This window comes from Coregonus clupeaformis, chromosome 7 (assembly GCF_020615455.1).
Source record: "Coregonus clupeaformis isolate EN_2021a chromosome 7, ASM2061545v1, whole genome shotgun sequence".
Taxonomy (NCBI): Eukaryota; Metazoa; Chordata; class Actinopteri; order Salmoniformes; family Salmonidae; genus Coregonus; species Coregonus clupeaformis.
In genome coordinates, this window is record NC_059198.1 from 3,764,934 (window position 1) to 3,786,482 (window position 21,549).

At 44.7% G+C, this 21,549-nt stretch overlaps 1 protein-coding gene across 1 annotated transcript in view; it reads right to left on the reverse strand.

Annotated features, from left to right (window-relative positions):
- The window catches only part of LOC121570740 (delphilin-like), a 92,452-nt gene extending 72,424 nt beyond the window's left edge, over positions 1-20,028 (reverse strand). Inside the window, 4 exon segments of the mRNA XM_045221007.1 lie at positions 15,350-15,504; positions 16,053-16,385; positions 16,699-16,988; positions 19,947-20,028. Of these exon segments, the coding sequence (XP_045076942.1) occupies positions 15,350-15,504; positions 16,053-16,385; positions 16,699-16,988; positions 19,947-20,028 (860 nt within the window).
- Between the last annotated feature and the right edge of the window lie 1,521 nt (positions 20,029-21,549).

The following is a 21,549-nucleotide window of genomic DNA, read 5'->3' on the forward strand; positions in this document are numbered from 1 at the left end:
ATGCCAAAGGAAAAGGTTTACCAATTGTCGATGATGACGGAGATGGATTCGTCTTCAGTATTCTGGATTGGAAATCTCAGTGAAGATTTTATGAAGCAGGCTAAAATATGGGAAAGATTTATTGTTGCAAATATGCCGGATGCGAAGCTTCCGGAATATCCATTCCATTGTACGCTCAAATATTTCACGAAGGCTGCCCAACCACACTCAGAGGAATGGTTGAGTCATCAACCGAAGAATGTTCAACTTAGCTCAAGTTGCATTATTTTAGGACCACAAGGAGCAGCTATGAAGATAAACACAGACGACTATCTGAATAAAGAATTTGATATTGAGAAGAGTGTGCCACATGTTACCTTGTTGGTTTCGGAAGGCTATGAGCAAAAGCAAATAGGAGAAATGATGACAGAAGCAGAGAAACTTAGTTTCAGACCAATGAAAGAGAATTTGGCGATCTGGAGAAGTGAAGATCAACAATTTCTTAAAATAATGATTTCGGCTCAAGGACAAGGAGAGCCACAGGCTGTAGGAATGACACATGAATCTATTTGCAATATGAAAATTGATTCAGACCCTATGAAAGAGGAGATGTTGCAACAAGTTCCAGAAGGGTTGTGGTCTCAACATAGTACTGATATTGGACTTGTGAAATCAGCCCAACCTGTGAAGGTTGAACTTCGACCAGGAGCCAGACCTCCATGGAAAAATCAGTATCCATTGAAAGATGAAGCAATCAAAGGAATTGAACCACAAATTGAAGGACTTTCGAAAGCAGGTGTTTTAAGGACAACAAAAAACCCTCGGAGTAACACGCCTTTGTGGCCTGTAGAAAAACCAGATGGAACTTATCGTGTGGTTCATGATTTGAGAGCAGTAAATGAGGTAGTGACTGACTTTCCAGCAGAAGTGCCAGACCCTCATACCTTGTTAGCTCAAGTTCCTCCTGATGCGACACATTTTACAGTACTAGACTTATGTGGAGCATTTTTCAGTGTTCCACTTAGTGTAGAGAGTCAGAATTTATTTGGGTTCACATATAAGGGACAGTTCTATGAGTACAGTAGAATGCCACAGGGGTACCGGCATTCGCCGCATATCTTCAATAAAGTACTGAAGGAAGATTTGGTAGGGATAGATCAGATATTGCAGAGCACTGTCATTCAGTACGTGGATGATATAATGGTTTGCTCACAAAATAAGGAAACATGTCATAGGGACTCAATTAAATTACTACAGGTATTGGCAGAAAAGGGGCATAAGGTTTCACAGAAAAAGCTGCAATATTGTCAGGAGAAAGTTGTATATTTAGGTCAAAACATAACTCATGGCCACAGAAACATTTCGGACAGGCAGGTGGAAACTATTCGTAAGGCTCCAAAACCTAGAACAGTCAGAGAAATGATGACATTTCTGGGTATTGCTGGTTATTCCTCAGCTTGGGTAGAGGGTTATACTAGTTTGATGGCACCGTTGAGAGCTATGGTTAGGGGTACTGAGAGTGGTCAACTCCATAGCAATCTTTCCTGGACACAGGAAGGCCATGTGGCATTTGAAACGATCAAACAGAGGTTGCAGGAGGCACCTGCACTTGCACTACCAGATTACTCGAATAACTTTTTGCTATATGTGTCTACTTCTACTGGAGGTAGATATGCGTGTGCGGTTCTTTGTCAACCGACAGGCACGGGGACGAATCCTCAGCCTATTTCCTACTACTCTACTGCTTATTCAGAGGTAGAACTAGGGTTACCACTGTGCTACAGAGCAATGGTGGGAGTATATTCAATGTATGACAAAGCATCATCGGTCACGATGGGCTACCCAGTAACAATTCTTACCCATCATAGTCTCAGAAATCTTCTGAACTATGGGAAATATACATTGACTATGCCTAGGCTCAGAGACTATCATAGGCTCTTAGAGCAGGAGGATGTCACCCTAGTGAGATGTGATACAGTAAATCCAGCCGAGAGTTTACCAACTTCAGAGGATGGTGAGCCACATGATTGTGTCCAGGAAGCAGAGAGATATTCGAGGCTTAGATCAGATTTACAAGCCTTTCCATTACGTGAGGCAGACCTGGAGTATTGGACTGATGGGTCTTGCTATCGGGTGGGAGATAAATTATGTGCTGGTTATGCAGTAGTTAGAGGCAGAGGGACGGGATTTGTTGTGGAAAAGGCTGAAGTAATACCACAGCCTGCGTCTGCACAACTTGCTGAACTTGTGGGACTAACAGAAGCATGTTTGTTAGCAGCAGGAAAGCGAGTAACCATATACACTGATTCAGCATATGCACATAGTGTATGTCATTTGTTTGGGGCAGTATGGAAAGGTCGAGGGTTTAAGAAAACGGATGGTTCTCCGATACAACATCATGCACAAATAATGAAACTGTTGGATGCTATGATGAAGCCTACAGAGATAGCGATAGCTAAGTGTGCAGCTCACAAGACAGATATATCAAGAGTGACACAAGGGAACAAAGCTGCTGATGAAGCTGCAAAAGCCGTCGCAGGAGCGGATAAATTGGGAAAAGTTTTGCTGGTCACTCATGTAGTGGACTTGGAAGACAAAATTACGCTTCGGGATGTAATTTTGATGCAAGAAGCCGCTTCTATGATCGACAAACAGCTATGGCTAGACCGAGGAGCGGTCAAAGATGCTACTGGTCTGTGGAGAAACCATGAGGGGTTGATAGTAGCGCCTCTAGACCTCTTAGGTCTGATGATTCAAGAAGCACATGGGTTAGCTCATGTTGCGAGGGGGGAGGTCAACAGAAGGATCACAAAGGAATATGGTTTTTGGGCTCCATATTTGTTTGAACAAATTGATTATATGATAGGAAGGTGCACTATCTGTCTTAAAAATAATGTTCGAAGAGGGATACCTGTTCATCCAGGTTACATTCCTACACCAAGGGGTCCTATGCGTGAGTTGGTCATTGACTTTGTTGATATGATACAACCAGTTGATGGGAAAAGATACATGTTGGTGGTTGTAGATAGATTTTCACGATGGACGGAAGCTTGTCCAACCAAGCGTAAGGATGCTCAGTCGGTTGCCAAGTTCTTGTGTAAAGAAGTCATAAGCAGGTGGGGGATTACCCGATCGAATATCCTCGGACAATGGAAGGGAATTTGTGGATAAATCAGTTAAATTGATGTTGCAAAAATTGGGAATTAAGCAACGTCTTGGAGCAGTTTATCACCCACAAAGTCAAGGGATGTGTGAAAGAATGAACGGTGTCTTGAAAAATCGCATTGTGAAAATTTGTCAACATACAGGTCTAAACTGGATAGCGGCGCTTCCTTTAGCACTAATGGTGTGTCGCTCAAGTGAGTTACGTGATCTACGTATGACACCCCATGAGTTGGTAACAGGAAGAAGGATGCCTACGCCTTGTTTGCGAACAAGCGGAAAGGGTCCAAGCTTGGCCCTGTTGGAAGATGAAATGAGAGCGTACGTTACATATATGGCCAATTTTCATAAAAAGTTGTCCACATATGTTTCTGACAGGCAAAGACAAGAAGAGGTGCAGAAGGCGCCTGAGGAGGATAAGAGGAATACAGTACAACCGGGAGACAAAGTATTCGTAAAGGTATTCAGAAGGAAGTGGTATAACGAACGTCGTGAAGGACCATTTGAAGTGGTTCGTAGTACTGGAACAGCTGTCCAGGTTAAGGGGTCTCCTACGTGGTATCATTTGTCACATTGTGTTAAAGCACCTACAGAAGAGGTGCCACGCGCAGAGAGAGAGGATGGAGATAGGGGAGAACAGGAAGAGGGAGAGATTGTCAATGTTGGGGTTAACGTTGATAATGGTGACACTTCTGATGATGCCAGAGATGACTATGCAGGGGATGGAAAGGAAAGGGGATTTGGGGAAATTGATTTTCAATACGTCCCAGAAGCAACAGGGAATATTTCAGTGGGATGTGAAGCAGCAGAGACCACCAAGGGCAACTCTGTTACAGGAGAAGCTAGTGATTCAGTTAGACAAAGTAGGCCTAGACCAGTTAGGAGAAAAGTCAGACCAAAACGTTACGAAAACTAGGGATGTAGTAACAACAATAACACCAACACTTCAGTCTGTTATAACAACAGTGGGAAGTAATTGTTGTTAAAGCCATAAATATATCGCATTCGATTACAAGGGAACCAATAGTGCCAGCACCAATTTTAGAACAAAAGACTGTTATTAAGGTTAATACATCAACTAAATCAACTACTTTAATGGTAACTTTGGAAGGATTTAATGGTACGACGGCAATAACAAATGTAGGAGGTATGACACCAACACCGACAACAACTTTTCTAAAAGTAAACGATGTAACAGGAATGACTCAGCAAATAGTGGTAGAGAACAATATAGGTTCATCTGAAATAGTACAGGATAATATCATGGAAGTACAGGATGAGTTCTTTGGGTTTAACCTAACATCAGAAGATACGTCTGATCAATACCGCTCGTTAGGGAAAAGAGACGCTAAATGGAAAGCATTTGGATTTGATTCGTCTGTTTTGAAGATTAAAGATCAATGGGCAGGGAGAAATCTTTGGTTCCAGCAGTTAACTCATTCTGTAAGATCAGTGAGGAATCTTGAGGGTCCATATCTGTTGAGAATTCCAGCACCAGAGACGTGGGGTTCAATTTTACAGACGGTCGCTCAACCCTTATCAAGTGGGTGTCAGTCCTATGCGTTGAGATGGCTGTTGTATCATCAACGAGCATTGACAGATAAAGGAATGTCGTTGTCACAACATTTGTTTAAGCCTAGGTATAAGTGTTCTTGGTTAAATGAATTACCCTATGTGAATATGTTGGATGGTAAAGAAAGTCAGGTAACAGCGATCCCTGAAGCATTTGAGGTGAAAGCAGTGAGGGCTAAAAGTTGTTATAAAACAGATGATGTAAATGGTATGTTCATGGGAATATCAGATTGTGATGATTATATGATGACTTTGGATAAGCACGGACAAAAGGTTAGAGAGGACAAATATGATGTAACTTTTTATGTACCAGGTAGTAAGAAGAGCAGGACTTTGATGGTGAGAGATCACCTTTTGCCTGTCAATGTAACTATTGGGAATTTTAGAGATATTTGGTGGGTTTGTGGTGATAAAGCATATATATTCTTACCCTATGGATGGAAAGGATGTTGTTACATGTCAACGTTGAAGCTTCCATATGAGGTTTTTACCATTAGAAGAGGAGTAGCACCGAACACAGATCAATCTGAAACTACTGTTGAAAATAGGGTGAAAAGAGACATGGCTACATTAAATAATCTTGAAGCCTACCATTGGAGAATAAGTCTGGGAGAGAAGTGGGGACTTGGTCTTTTTCCATGGTATGGTGTAACATTTTTAGCAGATCATATTGATAATATTACATATACGTTGCAGGGCTTTGCGAATGAAACAATAAGAGGGTTTCACCTTCTGTCAAATACTCAAAGAAGTCACAGACTGACGCTGTTGAAACATGACATGGCTCTTGATTATATTTTGGCAAAACAAGGTGGCTTATGTTTGGCTATGAATCTGACGGGGGATGATTGTTATACTTTGATCCCAGATAGTTCCGATAATATCACGAGTGTTATAGATGCGTTGAAGAATATAAGGGATGCATTTGGGAGATCTGAGAAAGCTGGATGGTCAGCGAAGTCTTGGTTGCAAGATCAGTTAGGCCCAATAGGAGCAGTAATGGTTCAGATTTTAGTCGCAGCTCTGATAGCGTTGTGTGTCATGTTTTGCTTTTGTACTTTGTTACTGACCTTTGCAAAAGCTATGATATTAAGATGGGTTGGTGTTGTGATGCCTGGAGACAACACTCAGATGCCGTTGTTGATTGTTCCTGATCTGGATGAAGATGGACAAGGGGGTCTGGATGGACTACTGATGGATAAATATCCTTTTTGATTATTTGATCATTTTTCAATTTTTTCAATATTAGTGTGATTCTTAGTATGATTTTATGAATCAAGGGGGGAAGAGGATAATGTGATTCATATATCATTTATATATCATTTTTATATTCTTAGTTGATATCATTTATATAGCATTTTTATATTCTTAGTTGATATTCATGTTTAATTTGAAAGTGTTGTTTTGCAAAAGATACTGTTTGGTTTTTCTTTTCTTCCAGAAGCATTTGGGGAACATATGGAGATTGAAATACTCAAACAACGACAATATGAAGGGACAATATGACTGGAGGAGATGAAACAAGGAGGGGGTGGCCGATTCCATCATCAACAAATCCATTGGAAGTCGAGACTACAGGGAGATGAAGTGTAGTGGACTACATTCCAGTGTCTGCTATGAAATATAGACATATTTGATGTATAATACATAATTGTGTCATATTCTTAGGTATTAATTTTTGTAGAATGATGTTTTATGTTATTGAATACATGTGAGGATCTTATATGTTTTTGTTTATTTCGTGAATGTTTAGGGACAGGGAATTTAGGCAGGGAGAGGTTCACTGTAGGGTCCAATGGGTTGACCAGCCTTACAATGGATATTTATTGGATAGGATTTTGTTTGCAGGGGCTTACATGTGTATTTAATTGCATCATAGTTGCAAATGCATTTACATGGTTTATGAGTTTATCAGGAGTACCGAGGTGGTTGCCTGGGGCAGAGGGACCGTGAGAGAATTTTACTGTCTTGATTGATGGATGGATATCTGAAAAGATGGCTGCCGGACAGTTTTTCGCTCTTACACTCCATAAAGATTTGTTCATATTTCATAGTAATGTATTCACACTTCATAAACAGTTGTTCATATTTCATAGAAAGGTATTTACACTCTAGAGGAGAATGTTTTTTGGTTTAATGTTAAAGATACTCAATAAGATAAATTGTTACTTGTCATAATCCTATTCTGTTTGTTTTCGAGACTTTTAGTTCGTTCTCGAAGGGGGAATGTAGTGTATTGAGATTATGATGGTGTTAAATGTTTTTAAGTGGAACTGAAAGAATGTTGATTTTACTATCAAGAGGGAATGTTTTAGTGTAACGCCACATACAACAGACAGGAAGTGTGTTGTAGACACGGGGATTGGACAGTAGAGGGAGCCACCCACATCTTGGGAGTTTATATATACTGGGGGAAAAACGACGAAGGGGCAGAAGCATTCAAGATTCATTTGGGAAACTGAGCTTCTCCAGACTTCGCGTGTCTGTAACTTATGCTGTAACCTCGTGATTTTAATAAAAGCCTTTGAACACGGTGCAGCTTAAGCGGACTCTTTGGTTGACAGCAATAGCCACCAGCAGCCGACGCGACACGACAACACAAACACACACACACACTCTGCATCATCAAACTCAGGCCTGGCACCAAGGCTGTTCACTCACTCTAAAATATGAATATGCTGTCCTGATTATATCAGCTGGGTTAAAGGCTGCTGTCTCTGAATATCTGTCCACCACTGTGTATGAGTGTGTACCAATGATACTGTCACTGTTAGTCGTTTGTTGTATATTTTGCTATGGGTGGGTGAGTGTGTTAAGGAAGTCTGTTTGAATCTGTTGTGCTCAAAGGTGTTTGTGCTTTGTGATGCTCGGCAGCTCCTTTAAAAACCCATCAGGGAGAAGAGTCACTAGTCACTATGACAGGATGTGACGCAGAGAACTATATGACTCTCAAAGAGATTGTGTGTGTGTGTGCATGCATTAGTTTTTTTTAGGGGGTGGATCAGCTTTAATATTGCATATATATTGTGGCTTCTATCAATGTAATTGTCTGCATCATTTCCAATCCCCCATTTATATTGTTTTATAAATATATATTTACTACCGTTCAAAAGTTTGGGGTCAATTAGAAATTTCCTTGTTTTCCATGAACACATTCATGAAATGAGTTTGAATAGGAAATATAGCAAAAATGAATAGGAAATGTAGTCATTGACAAGGTTAGAAATAATGATTTTCAATTGAAATAATAATTGTGTCCTTCAAACTTTGCTTTCGTCAAAGAATCCTCCATTTGCAGCAATTACAGTCTTGCAGACATTTGGCATTCTAGTTGTCAATTTGTTGAGGTAATGTGAAGAGATTTCACCCCATGCTTTCTATTTGTCCTCTTGCTCAGTTGTGCACCGGGGCCTCCCACTCCTCTTTCAATTCTGGTTAGAGCCAGTTTGCGCTGTTCTGTGAAGGGAGTAGTACACAGCGTTGTACGAGATCTTCAGTTTCTTGGCAATTTCTCGCATGGAATAGCGTTAATTTCTCAGAACAAGAATAGGCTGACGAGTTTCAGAAGAAAGTTATTTGTTTCTGGCCATTTTGAGCCTGTGTCACGGTTTCGGCCGAGGCTGCTCCTTCTCCTTGTTCGGGCAGGCTTCGGCGGTCGTCGTCTCCGGAGTACTAGCTGCCACCGTTCTATGTTTCATGTTCGTTTGGTTTTGTCTCTTTGTAACACCTGTCCCTTGTTTGTGTTTGATTGTGTTCCCTATTTAGTTTCGTGTGTTTGGGTCAGGTGTTATGCGTGATTGTTTATTGTCAGCCTGCCTCCGAGGAGTTTGTATCTCTCGTTATTGTTTTTCGAGAGTTCGCACTGCGTGCGCTTTTCTTGTTTTTTCCGCACTGTGTTTGTGCGTAATTGTTCGCGCCGCCCGGTTGGGTTGGCGACTCTTTGTTCATGTGGTGGACCTTACTAAAGTCTGTTGAAGTCATCCTGGTTCCTGCGCTTGATTCCTTTCACTCATCCACACACACCACTCTGACAGCCTGTAATCGAACCCACAATTGCTGATGCTCCAGATACTCAACTAGTCTCAAGAAGGCCAGTTTTATTGCTTCTTTAATCAGCACAACAGTTTTCAGCTGTGCTAACATAATTGCAAAAGGGTTTTCTAATGATCATTTAGCCTTTTTAAATGATAAACTTGGAATAGCAAACACAATGTGCCATTGGAACACAGGACTGATGGTTGCTGATAATGGTCCTCTGTACGCCTATGTAGATATTCCATTAAAAATCAGCCGTTTCCAGCTACAATAGCCATTTACAACATTAACAATGTCTACACTGTATTTCTGATCAATTTGATGTTAATGGACCAAAAAATTGCTTTTCTTTCGAAAACGAGGACATTTCTAAGTGACCCCAAACTTTTGAACGGTAGTGTATATACAGCTCTGGAAAAAATTAAGAGACCACTGCAACTTTTTCTTAAATCAGCATCTCTACATGTATGACAGCCATTCCATTCCAGTGTCTGTTGAATTCCAACACAGGCACACCTCATTCTACTGAATTAGGTACTGATTAGGTGATCACATGAACCAAATCTTATTTAACGAGGAAAAGTATAAAAACCACTGCTGTGGTCATCACTATCCTCTTGCAATAGGACCAGCTGGATGGCAAAAACAGTGCTAATAGTACCTCAAAAGTAATATTAATCAAAAAATAACTATTGACCATGCCAAACGAGTTGAAAAGGAACGTTTTGAGTGAGGAAAAGAAGGGTTCAATTCTGGCTTTACTGGCAGAGGGATACAGTGAGCGTCAGGTTGCTTCCATCCTTAAAATTTCAAAGACGGCGGTTCATAAGAACAAGGTCAAGCAGCAGACATTGGGGACAACAAAGCTACAGACCGGCAGAGGGCGAAAACGACTCTCTACTGACCGGGATGACCGCCAACTCATTCGAATGTCACTCAACAACCGTAGGATGACATCAAGTGACGTACAAAAAGAATGGCAAACGGCAGCTGGGGTGAATTGCATGGCGAGGACTTTTCAAAACAGGCTCCTAGGGGCAGGGCTGAAGTCGTGCAAAGCTAGAAAAAAGCCCTTCATCAATGAGAAGCAAAGAAGAGCCAGGCTGAGGTTTGCAAAAGACCATAAGGATTGGACCGTAGAGGACTGGAGTAAGGTCATCTTCTCTGATGAGTCCAATTTTCAGCTTTGCCCAACACCTGGTCATCTAATGGTTAGACGGAGACCTGGAGAGGCCTACAAGCCACAGTGTCTCGCACCCACTGTGAAATTTGGTGGAGGATCGGTGATGATCTGGAGGTGCAAGGCTGGACTCGGGCAGATTTGTCTTTGTGAAGGACACATGAATCAAGCCACATACAAGGTTGTCCTGGAAGAAAACTTGCTTCCTTTTGCTCTGACATTGTTCCCCAACTCTGAGGATTGGTTTTTCCAGCAGGACAATGTGCCATGCCACACAGCCAGGTCAATCAAGGTGTGGATGGAGGACCACCAGATCAAGACCCTGTCATGGCCAGCCCAATCTCCAGACCTGAACCCCATTGAAAACTTCTGGAATGTGATCAAGAGGAAGATGGATGGTCACAAGCCATCAAACAAAGCCGAGCTGCTTGAATTTTTGCGCCAGGAGTGGCATAAAGTCACCCAACATCAATGTGAAAGACTGGTGGAGAGCATGCCAAGACGCATGAAAGCTGTCATTGAAAATCAGGGTTATTCCTTTAAATATTGATTTCTGAACTCTTCCTAAGTTAAAACATTACTATTGTGTTGTTTGAAAATGAACATGAACTTATTTTCTTTGCATTATTCGAGGTCTGACAACACTGCTGTCACGCCCTGGCTCTGGGGACTCTTATATGTTGAGCCAGGGTGTTAGTTTCTATGTTTAGTGTTCTATGTTCATGTTCTAGTTCATGTGTTTCTATGTTGGCCGGGGTGGTTCCCAATCAGAGGCAGCTGTGGCTTGTTGTCTCTGATTGGGGACCATACTTAGGCAGCCTGTTTTGCACTTGTCATTTGTGGGATCTTGTTCCGGAGAGGTTTGTGTTTTGTTAACCTTAGGACTTCACGTATCGTTTTGTTGTTTTGTTATTGTTAATAAGTACTCATTAAAAGATGTACGCATATCACGCTGCGCCTTGGTCCGTTGCTTACGACGATCGTGACAGAAGATCCCACCAAATAAGGACCAAGCAGCGTGTCCAGGAGCAAACACCGGAGGTAACGCTAGTGGATGTCCTCCTCGGTTGGGGGAAGATCACAGAGGAGGAGGCCGTCCGCTACCGGAGGGCGATGAGGGAGGATGCCCAGGCAGGAGAGGAGAAGCGGCGCCAACCGGGCCGTCGTCGGACAGGCGAGAGGCAACCCCAATATTTTTTTTTGGGGGGGCACACGGCATGGACGACGGGGCTGCTGGAGGCAGCTACAGGGCGAGTTTGTGGACTAGGAGAGGAGGCCACCAGGTTACGGGGGCCATTGGTCAGGAGGGAGAAGGAGAGTGTGGAGGCACGGCGAGAGGAACTGAGTAGGCAGCAGAGGGAGCGGAGGTTTATGAGGAAACCCAGTCCCGCTCCTCGCACAAAGAAAGTGGTGTGTGTCACCAGTCCGGTCCGGCCCGTTCCTGATTCCCGCACAAGGCCAGTGGTGTGTGTTCCCAGTACGGCCCAACCCATTCCTGCTCCCCGCACTATGTTAGTGGTGCGTGTTCCCAGTACGGCCCAACCCGTTCCTGCTCCCTGCACTAAGTTAGTGGTGCGTGTTCCCAGTCCGGCCTGGCCTGTTCCTGCCCCTCGCACCAAGCCTGTGGTGCGCGTCGCCAGCCTGGCCCGGTCTGTTCCTGCCCCTCGCACCAAGCCTGTGGTGCGCGTCGCCAGCCCGGCCCGGCCTGTTCCTGCCCCTCGCACCAAGCCTGTGGTGCGCGTCGCCACTCGGCCCGGCCTGTTCCTGCACCTCGCACCAAGCCTGTGGTGCGCGTCGCCAGCCCGGCCCGGCCTGTTCCTGCTCCCCGCACGAATCCTGTGGTGCGCGTCGCCAGCTCGGCCCGGCCTGTTCCTGTCCCTCGCACCAAGCCAGTGGTGCGCGTCGCCAGCCCGGTCCGGCCTGTTCCTGCTCCCCGCACCAAGCCTGTGGTGCGCGTCGTCAGCCCGGTCCGGCCTGTTCCTGCTCCTCGCACCAAGCCAGTGGTGCGCGTCGTCAGCCCGGTCCGGCCCGTCCCTGCTCCCCGCACCAAGGCAGTGGTGCGCGTCGCCAGCCCGGTCCGGCCGGTTCCTGCTCCCCGCACCAAGCCAGTGGTGCGCGTCATCAGTCCGGCACAGCCCGTGCCTGTTCCACCGGTGCCTGGTCAGGTACCGGTCAGCTGCTCCACACCGGAGCCTAAGCAATCCGCTCCACCGATGTCCAGCTCCAGCCAGCGGGACCAGACCAGGGGCGCTACGGGGGGGTAGCTAGAGAGTGGTGGTCACGCCCGGAGCCGGATCCGCCTCCGAGGCGGAATGCCCACCCGGCCCCTCCCCTGTTGGGTTTAGTTGGCGCGGTCGCAGTCCGCGCCTTTGGGGGGGTACTGTCACGCCCTGGCTCTGGGGACTCTTATATGTTGAGCCAGGGTGTTAGTTTCTATGTTTAGTGTTCTATGTTCATGTTCTAGTTCATGTGTTCTATGTTGGCCGGGGTGGTTCCCAATCAGAGGCAGCTGTGGCTTGTTGTCTCTGATTGGGGACCATACTTAGGCAGCCTGTTTTGCACTTGTCATTTGTGGGATCTTGTTCCGGAGAGGTTTGTGTTTTGTTAACCTTAGGACTTCACGTATCGTTTTGTTGTTTTGTTATTGTTAATAAGTACTCATTAAAAGATGTACGCATATCACGCTGCGCCTTGGTCCATTGCTTACGACGATCGTGACAACTGCATATTTTTTGTTATTTTGAACAGTTGTCATTTTCTGCAAATAAATGCTCTAAATGACAACATTTTTATTTGGAATTTGGGAGAAATGTTGTCAGCAGTTTATAGAATAAAACAAAAATGTTATTTTTACCCAAAAACATACCTATAAATAGTAAAACCAGAGAAATTGATAATTTTGCAGTGGTCTCTTAATTTTTTCCGCAGCTGTATATACAGTGAGGGAAAAAAGTATTTGATCCCCTGCTGATTTTGTACGTTTGCCCACTGACAAAGAAATTATCAGTCTATAATTTTAATGGTAGGTTTATTTGAACAGTGAGAGACAGAATAACAACAAAAAAATCCAGAAAAACGCATGTCAAAAATGTTATAAATTGATTTGCATTTTAATGAGGGAAATAAGTATTTGACCCCTCTGCAAAACATGACTTAGTACTTGGTGGCAAAACCCTTGTTGGCAATCATAGAGGACAGACGTTTCTTGTAGTTGGCCACCAGGTTTGCACACATCTCAGGAGGGATTTTGTCCCACTCCTCTTTGCAGATCTTCTCCAAGTCATTAAGGTTTCGAGGCTGACGTTTGGCAACTCAAACCTTCAGCTCCCTCCACAGATTTTCTATGGGATTAAGGTCTGGAGACTGGCTAGGCCACTCCAGGACCTTAATGTGCTTCTACTTGAGCCACTCCTTTGTTGCCTTGGCCGTGTTTTTTGGGTCATTGTCATGCTGGAATACCCATCCACGACCCATTTTCAATGCCCTGGCTGAGGGAAGGAGGTTCTCAACCAAGATTTGACAGTACATGGCCCCGTCCATCGTCCCTTTGATGCGTTGAAGTTGTCCTGTCCCCTTAGAAGAAAAACACCCCCAAAGCATAATGTTTCCACCTCCATGTTTGACGGTGGGGATGGTGTTCTTGGGGTCATAGGCAGCATTCCTCCTCCTCCAAACACGGCGAGTTGAGTTGATGCCAAAGAGCTCAATTTTGGTCTCATCTGACCACAACACTTTCACCCAGTTCTCCTCTGAATCATTCAGATGTTCATTGTCAAACTTCAGACGGGCATGTAGATGTGCTTTCTTGAGAAGGGGGACCTTGCGGCGCTGCAGGATTTCAGTCCTTCACGGCGTAGTGTGTTACCAATTGTTTTCTTGGTGACTATGGTCCCAGCTGCCTTGAGGTCATTGACAAGATCCTCCCGTGTAGTTCTGGGCTGATTCCTCACCGTTCTCATGATCATTGCAACTCCACGAGGTGAGATCTTGCATGGAGCCCCAGGCCGAGGGAGATTTACAGTTATTTTGTGTTTCTTCGATTTGCGAATAATCGCACCAACTGTTGTCACCTTCTCACCAAGCTGCTTGGCAATGGTCTTGTAGCCCATTCCAGCCTTGTGTAGGTCTACAATCTTGTCCCTGACATCCTTGGAGAGCTCTTTGGTCTTGGCCATGGTGGAGAGTATGGAATCTGATTGATTGATTGCTTCTGTGGACAGGTGTCTTTTATACAGGTAACAAACTGAGATTAGGAGCAGTCCCTTTAAGAGCATGCTCCTAATCTCAGCTCGTTACCTGTATAAAAGACACCTGGGAGCCAGAAATCTTTCTGATTGAGAGGGGGTCAAATACTTATTTCCCTCATTAACATGCAAATCAATTTATAAAATTTTTGACATGCGTTTTTCTGGATTTTTTTGTTGTTATTCTGTCTCTTACTGTTCAAATAAACCTACCATTAAAATTATAGACTGATCATTTCTTTGGCAGTGGGCAAACGTACAAAATCAGCAGGGGATCAAATACTTTTTTCCCTCACTGTATATATTTTTTATGTATATACAGTATTTTCCTTTATTATTTCCCCCTAACCCTACCACCCCTCACCTAATTGGAGTAAACTAATGGACAACAACACTTAGGCTTCCACTTCCAGCTTATATAGTACATACTATATACATTTTAGGGACAAGGTATATTTTACATTAGTTATCTTTTGTTTGTTTTTAATCCCACCCTTCAGCTCCCCTCAACACCTCTCATCTACCTCTGAACACCATCCAGTTTTGATTTCTATTTGCCATATATTTTTCTACTATGCTGTGATGTTTCACAAAAGTTCTGAACCTATATACATTTTACACAGTATATTTTACATTAGTTATCTAGTTTTTTTGTTATTTTTAGTCCCACCCTTCAGCTCCCCTCAACACCTCTCATCTATCTCTGAACACCATCCAGTTTTGATTTCTATTTGCCATATAATTTTCAACTGTTGGGGAGGGGTTGCTTTTTTTATGACACCTTGAGTTGGTCCAGCCCCCACCCCAGTACATTTCGAACTGTCCCTTATAGGGTAAGCATTAGAATAGTCTACGTCGCCTCAATATTTGCAGCCATAGGTGATAATATCTCTCTAGGAGCTGATCAGTTGTCAGTATTGTGGAATCATTCTCCTTCTAATGACACACTTAGTGAACGTTCTCTCTATGTGGTGTTTTGGGAAACGCATGTGACAACTTTGGCCGTTATAAGAACGATGCATTGTTAAAACATTCGTAAGCTTAAGATCCATCGCTATTGGGAAACTGGGCTCTTGTCTGACCCCTTATTCAACATCTCTTCATTATAAAAATCTGACCATGACGTAATGCCACAAAGAGGCGGCATGACAGCGTGTTATAATCAGCTGATTGGTACCTGACGCTGTCAATCAGCTGCTGATGGTCTTCATTGGTTAAGATGTCCGGGAGGGCTTCAGCTAGGTTCTCCACATTCCTCTCGGCTGCGTACTGCTTCAGAACACCAAACAGCTGTTCCTTTATATCTGGCTCATCACCAAGCACCTCCTCCACCTGCAAGAAGATAAACACAACTTCCTGTTGACCTCTGTGGGCTTGTGTGTGTGGAGACCTCCACAGATGGAGACAGACAGAGACAGAGATGGAGACGGAGACGGAGAGAGACACAGAGACAGAGACAGACGCAGAGACAGAGACGGAGATGGAGACAGACACAGAGACAGAGACAGAGACAGAGACAGAGACGGAGATGGAGTAGGACACAGACACAGACACAGAGACAGACGCAGAGACAGAGACGGAGATGGAGACAGACACAGACACAGACACAGACACAGACACAGAGACAGAGACGGAGACGGAGACAGAGATGGAGACAGACACAGACACAGACACAGAGACAGACGCAGAGACAGAGACGGAGATGGAGACAGACACAGACACAGAGACAGAGACAGAGACAGAGACGGAGATGGAGACAGACACAGACACAGAGACAGACGCAGAGACAGAGTCGGAGATGGAGACAGACACAGAGACAGACAAAAATGCAGACACACACACACTGACCCTACACACACACACCCCTGCCACCCACACACCTTCTTGTTAAACTCCAGGGCCTTGTGTGCACGGTCCTGCCTGACGCTATCGCCGCTCAGTGACACCTCCCTCATACTGTGGCTGAGGCGCTTGATCCTCCGTCTCATACTGAGCACGCCCAGACGCAGTGGGCGCCCCTGCGCCACCTTGATCATGGCCGCTGCCGTTTCGTGATGCTTGACGGGGATCCCGTTGACCTCCATGACGTAGTCGCCGGCCCGGAGGCCACTGCGGCCCGCCGGGGAGTTGGGCAGGCAGTCATCCACCAGGAGGGGGCAGTCTCCCACGATAGTGAAGCCGAAACGGCCGTCGGGGCCTGGGTTGATGTCCATCTAGGGAAGGGGAACCAACAGTCAGATTAAAATTAGATGTGAAGTCAATTAACTGTCTATTTGATAAGTATCTGCATGGAAAGTAATGGAGGTTGTTTTAAAAGTACATGTCATTTTGCCCTAGACTTATGTGTTACCCAGCTCCCAGTTCCAGATCAGTAGTAGTGATCACACTGGGGCTTATGTAACATGCAACAACACTGTCACAAACAACTCCTATCTGCCTTTAAAAAATGTATCTAATGAAAAACCGAGGTCAAATGTCCACTATCTGCATCACTGAAGCCTAAATGATCTCCCATCTGTTCCAGACCTGTTCTATGCGTGACACCACTCCGATGCTGGGGGGTACAGTCTTCAGAGTCTGTGCCAGGGCCACCAAGGCCTGGGTGCTGAGAGAGGACACCTCCTGGCCCTCGATGTCCACCACCTGGTCCCCAGGCTGCAGGCCCGCCAGGTAGGCACTGCTGCCCTCAATCACAGACAGGATGTAGCTGGGGCCCGCGCCCCCCAGAGTGAACCCAAACTCCTCCGGCCAGTTCTGATTGGTCGCCGGGAGGGTCAGGTCTGGAGAGTAGTCAGGATTGGGTTGGTTACTTAAGCCTGTTATACATAGCCTGGGTGCCAGTCTGTTTCTGCTGTCTTGACAACTCCTTATGGAACATGTTTGACTTAGCAATGACAGCAATGTAGTTGGCAAGAGCACAAACAGATCTGGGACCAGGATACTTCTAACACAAACACTGCTATTACCAAGGTCTAGAGTCCATGCTTTTCTCAAATACTATCCCCAAATATAGCAGATTATAGACACAGGCACATGCACGCCTCCTGCTGTGGTAGAATGGTAAAACATTATGGGTACTTATTTGTTTTACACCAGTAGGAGGCGTGGCGAGATTCAGGAACTATAATAATCCAGGTTTCCCCAAATACACTGGTGGAGACCCAGGTAAGACCAGGGTCAGACCTGCCTCTGGACCAGGGATCCAAAGCAGGGTCTGATAACCTGGGATGACCTGAACACACTGAAGACAGAGCCCAGGTAAAACCAGGGTACCTTGATGTATTTGGGGCATAAGAGTGTAGATTATTTTAATAACAATGTCATGCAATGTCACATTATGATACCATTTAAATGGAGACTCAGCGATATGAGCAGCTGTGTGAAGAACCAAAGCTACTGGAGAGTGAGTGCCATGCAAGAGGCTGCACTTGTGAGCATGCACACCACAGAGCATCTGCACATGTTCACGAGAGTTTGCGTCACTCTCCTGCAACGTGATAGCTGCGTGACAACAACTGCGGAGGAGATTAGCCTCTTGCTTCGCGCTCTTTGATGTTTTGGAAGTCGTCCCGATCTGCTAACGGTACATTTGTATCGCTGAGTCTACCTTTAACTACATTGTAGTCTCTTTTCACAGTTGCTTGTCTCACTGAGGCGGAGACAAGCGGCAGTGAAGAGACTACTACACTGTAGCTGTACTTGACTGACCCGGGTTCAAATAATATTTGAAATAATTGTAAATACTTTATCTGGGCTTGATTGAGCTTGCCCGGCACAACTGAACCAATGGAATAGTTGCAAAACTACAAATCCCACCCATCTGGAACCCCAGGCAGGCTAAAGCAAACTGTAAAAGTATTTGAAAGATTTAAAATAGTATTTGAACCCAGATCTGGGACTTGAAACTAGTTTAAAAGTCTTACTGATATTCATTGGATTATTCATTGGAGGACAGCCCATTTGTTGACGGAAAGCATCATCTGAATGGGCGAGAGAACCAGAGACTGAAGCATCACAAAAATGAAATGGGTTGAGAAGGTTTTTCTGCTCTTAAGGGGCATCCACAATGGTCAAACACAGTGTGTTTTTAACAGACACTATCATACCTCCATAGTATAACGCCCCGCTTGGAGGGTTCGAGAGGGGAACGTCAACTATAGGAAAAAACTTGACTTTATTATATAATAGCAATCAATAAGAAATAACTTCATCAATAACAAATAAATATAATTTTATTCTGAAGAGTGAATATAGTCAATGTTTAGAGAGATCAAATATAAGCACCACCTGTCCTCTCCATCAAGAACAGGTCAAACTGAATACGTTTCCACCATATTGTTTTTACCGATCAAGTTCCTTCAAGTTCCTTTAAGACCAGTGATCATGAGGAACAGAACATGAGGGAAGGATGCTGTTTTAGCCTGTCTGTCATATCTTTCTGTTCTGAACTGCTGGCCCTCCCCTGGTCACTGGCCTCATTCTCATACTGCAGTCAACGGGTGCAACTCAATACTCTAAAATGGCTTCCTATCCTTGTTTCCTCTCACGCATCTGCACTGATCTGAACAGACGCGATAGCTGAAGGCAAAGTGGCAGAGACAGGCCTATCAAAATTACTTGCTTTCTCTTGTCCAGTTGTTTCAGATCAGGGCAGTTGAAGGAAAGCTGGATACAACAGGAGGAAACGTCTTTAGAGTATTGAGATGTACCCATTCATTCTCCTTTCTCTCCTGTACCAGACTGTTAACCTCCTAACACTGGAGTCTACAGCTGCAGCCTCATTCATTTTAATAGGTCATATGATAATGTAATCCTATGAGGATTAATGTTTAATGAAAAGATTAATGGGTTCCATGACTACAGCAGGCAGTTTATGCAATTTCAGTACAAGTCAATGACTTAAGTGGCAATCTTTCACTCATTAGCAAGGGGTGCATGAAGACACACGCGCGCACGCGCGCACACACACACACACACACACACACACACACACACACACACACACACACACACACACACACACACACACACACACACACACACACACACACACACACACACACACACACACACACACACACACACACACACACACACACACACACACACACACACACACTCTCTCTCTTTCTCTCTTTCTGTCTGTCGCTCTCTCTCTCTCTTTCTGTCTCTCTCTTTCTGTTTCTCTTTCTGTCTCTCTTTCTCTCTCTCGTTCAGCACCAATGTGTATAGGTATGTTGAACAAGAAATGGATGGTCAGGGTTAGATCAGTTTGAGACAATTCAAAAGAGAAACTCTGGCTACAGTGGCATCATGACATATTTCTACACTGCCTTTGCAGGGAAAATAAAAAAGTGATGGTGTTATGAAAATGTACGAGCCCCGGATTATCCGGATAAAAGTTCAGAACACAGCAAGTGAGAACACGTCGTTCTATTTTTCACTTTGTAAGCCTCCATGTATTGTGTCATAAAACAACAAAGTCTAAAGTAACGTGTCAAAATAAATTGGGACATCTTAGACCTGTGAGAAAGTACATTGGTTAAATCAAACATTTCTTTCTCTGATGTACCAGGACACACAACCCCACCGTCGAGTTTAACTTCCCACAGCCTTCTTCTCCCTTCTCCAAATCTGAAATAGTTGTGAAGCCTGCGACCTAGATACACACACAGCTTTAGTCCTTTTGTTATCTTCTGTCTCTCCTCCTCTCTCCAGAAGAGAGGGATGAAGCAGATAAGATGAATAATAAAAAGGAATTAAAGTAGACTTACAGAAATCTTTGGAGGCACCGCGAGGTCCAGACTTGCTCTGGCGCAGTGAGAAGCGGCCCTTGCGGCTCAGAAAGCGCCTCATCTTGACCCTGGTGGTGTCCACTGAGAGGTCAAGGTTCGCGAGGACACGTCCAGCCAACGGCCCAAAGTCCCCGTCTCTGGTGCCCACTCACACCCTTACCCTCTCTCTGGCTCCCGTACCCAGCTCCAGCACCCCCACCAAGACCTAAAACCCAAGCCCTCTCAGGAGGTCACATCAGTGTACAAGTAGGCTGATGTCTCCCTTTCCAGGATCAAAGAACCAGAGGTATGGAGCAAAGGAGGAGGAGGAGGCTGGGAGAGAGAGGAGACGGTCTGTAAGTCAGGCTCCCCATCGCAGGTAGGATCTGCCGGCCCACAGCCCTAGCTAGCTGCTATTGCGGAGCACCCATACAAGAACTGGGACACTTTGTCCTCTAATGATTATTTCGCAAAAAAAGGTAGTGCGAAGCCCCATTTTTCTATAAATACCTCTGCCTCTCTATCTTTCTCACTCACTCTCCTCCTACCCTCTCTCGCTCTGGCTCTTTCAGATGGGGCCCTCTCTAAGGGCTGAGGACTGACCCAGAAACAGTGAGGAGAACCAGCCAGGGACACTTGTCACTGATTAGAGTGTGTCAACCTCAGTATTGAGGCACTGTAGTCTATAGGCAGTAGGCACACAGTTCCCTCCTCAATGGCTCCTCAAGGTTAGGCTCATTGAGAGAACAGGTTAAAGGTAACACATTCCAGGTAGCATACCATCCTTACATTCCAGGTAGCTTACCATCCTTACATTCCAGGTAGCATACCATCCTTACATTCCAGGTAGCATACCATCCTTACATTCCAGGTAGCATACCATCCTTACATTCCAGGTAGCATACCATCCTTACAGTAGCATACCATCCTTACATTCCAGGTAGCATACCACCTTACATTCCAGGTAGCATACCATCCTTACATTCCAGGTAGAATACCATCCTTACATTCCAGGTAGCATACCATCTTTACAGTATAATACCATCCTTACATTCCAGGTAGCATACCATCCTTACATTCCAGGTAGTATACCATCTTTACAGTATAATACCATCTTTACATTCCAGGTAGCATACCATCTTTACAGTATAATACCATCTTTACATTCCAGGTAGCATACCATCCTTACATTCCTGAGGCGAGGAGAAAGAGCAAGGCTGGTGAATGTCTGTTATACCTGATGGTAACATCAAGAACCTTGGCTGATGATCAGCACAAGAGCAATCCTGGTTCCCTGTTAGATACTGACGTCAAGCTTGCACCTCCTCCAAACTGGCTACCTGAAAGAAAGTGAGCGACATCTGTTCAATATCAAATCAACCTTTACACTACTCTTGTAGATCTGAAATGATAGCAATATGGTGATAGCTCCACCTTGCACTGTAATAGGCTACGTGGACCAGCCATCACATTGCTTACACATATAACCTTTCAGATCTACACAAAGTACCTAAGAGTAGGGGTGAGGTGTCAGTTTGGAATTGGGCAGTATCCCTCAGTGTGAGCCCTGAGGAAACCATTTCCTATTGGTAACAGTGTTTAC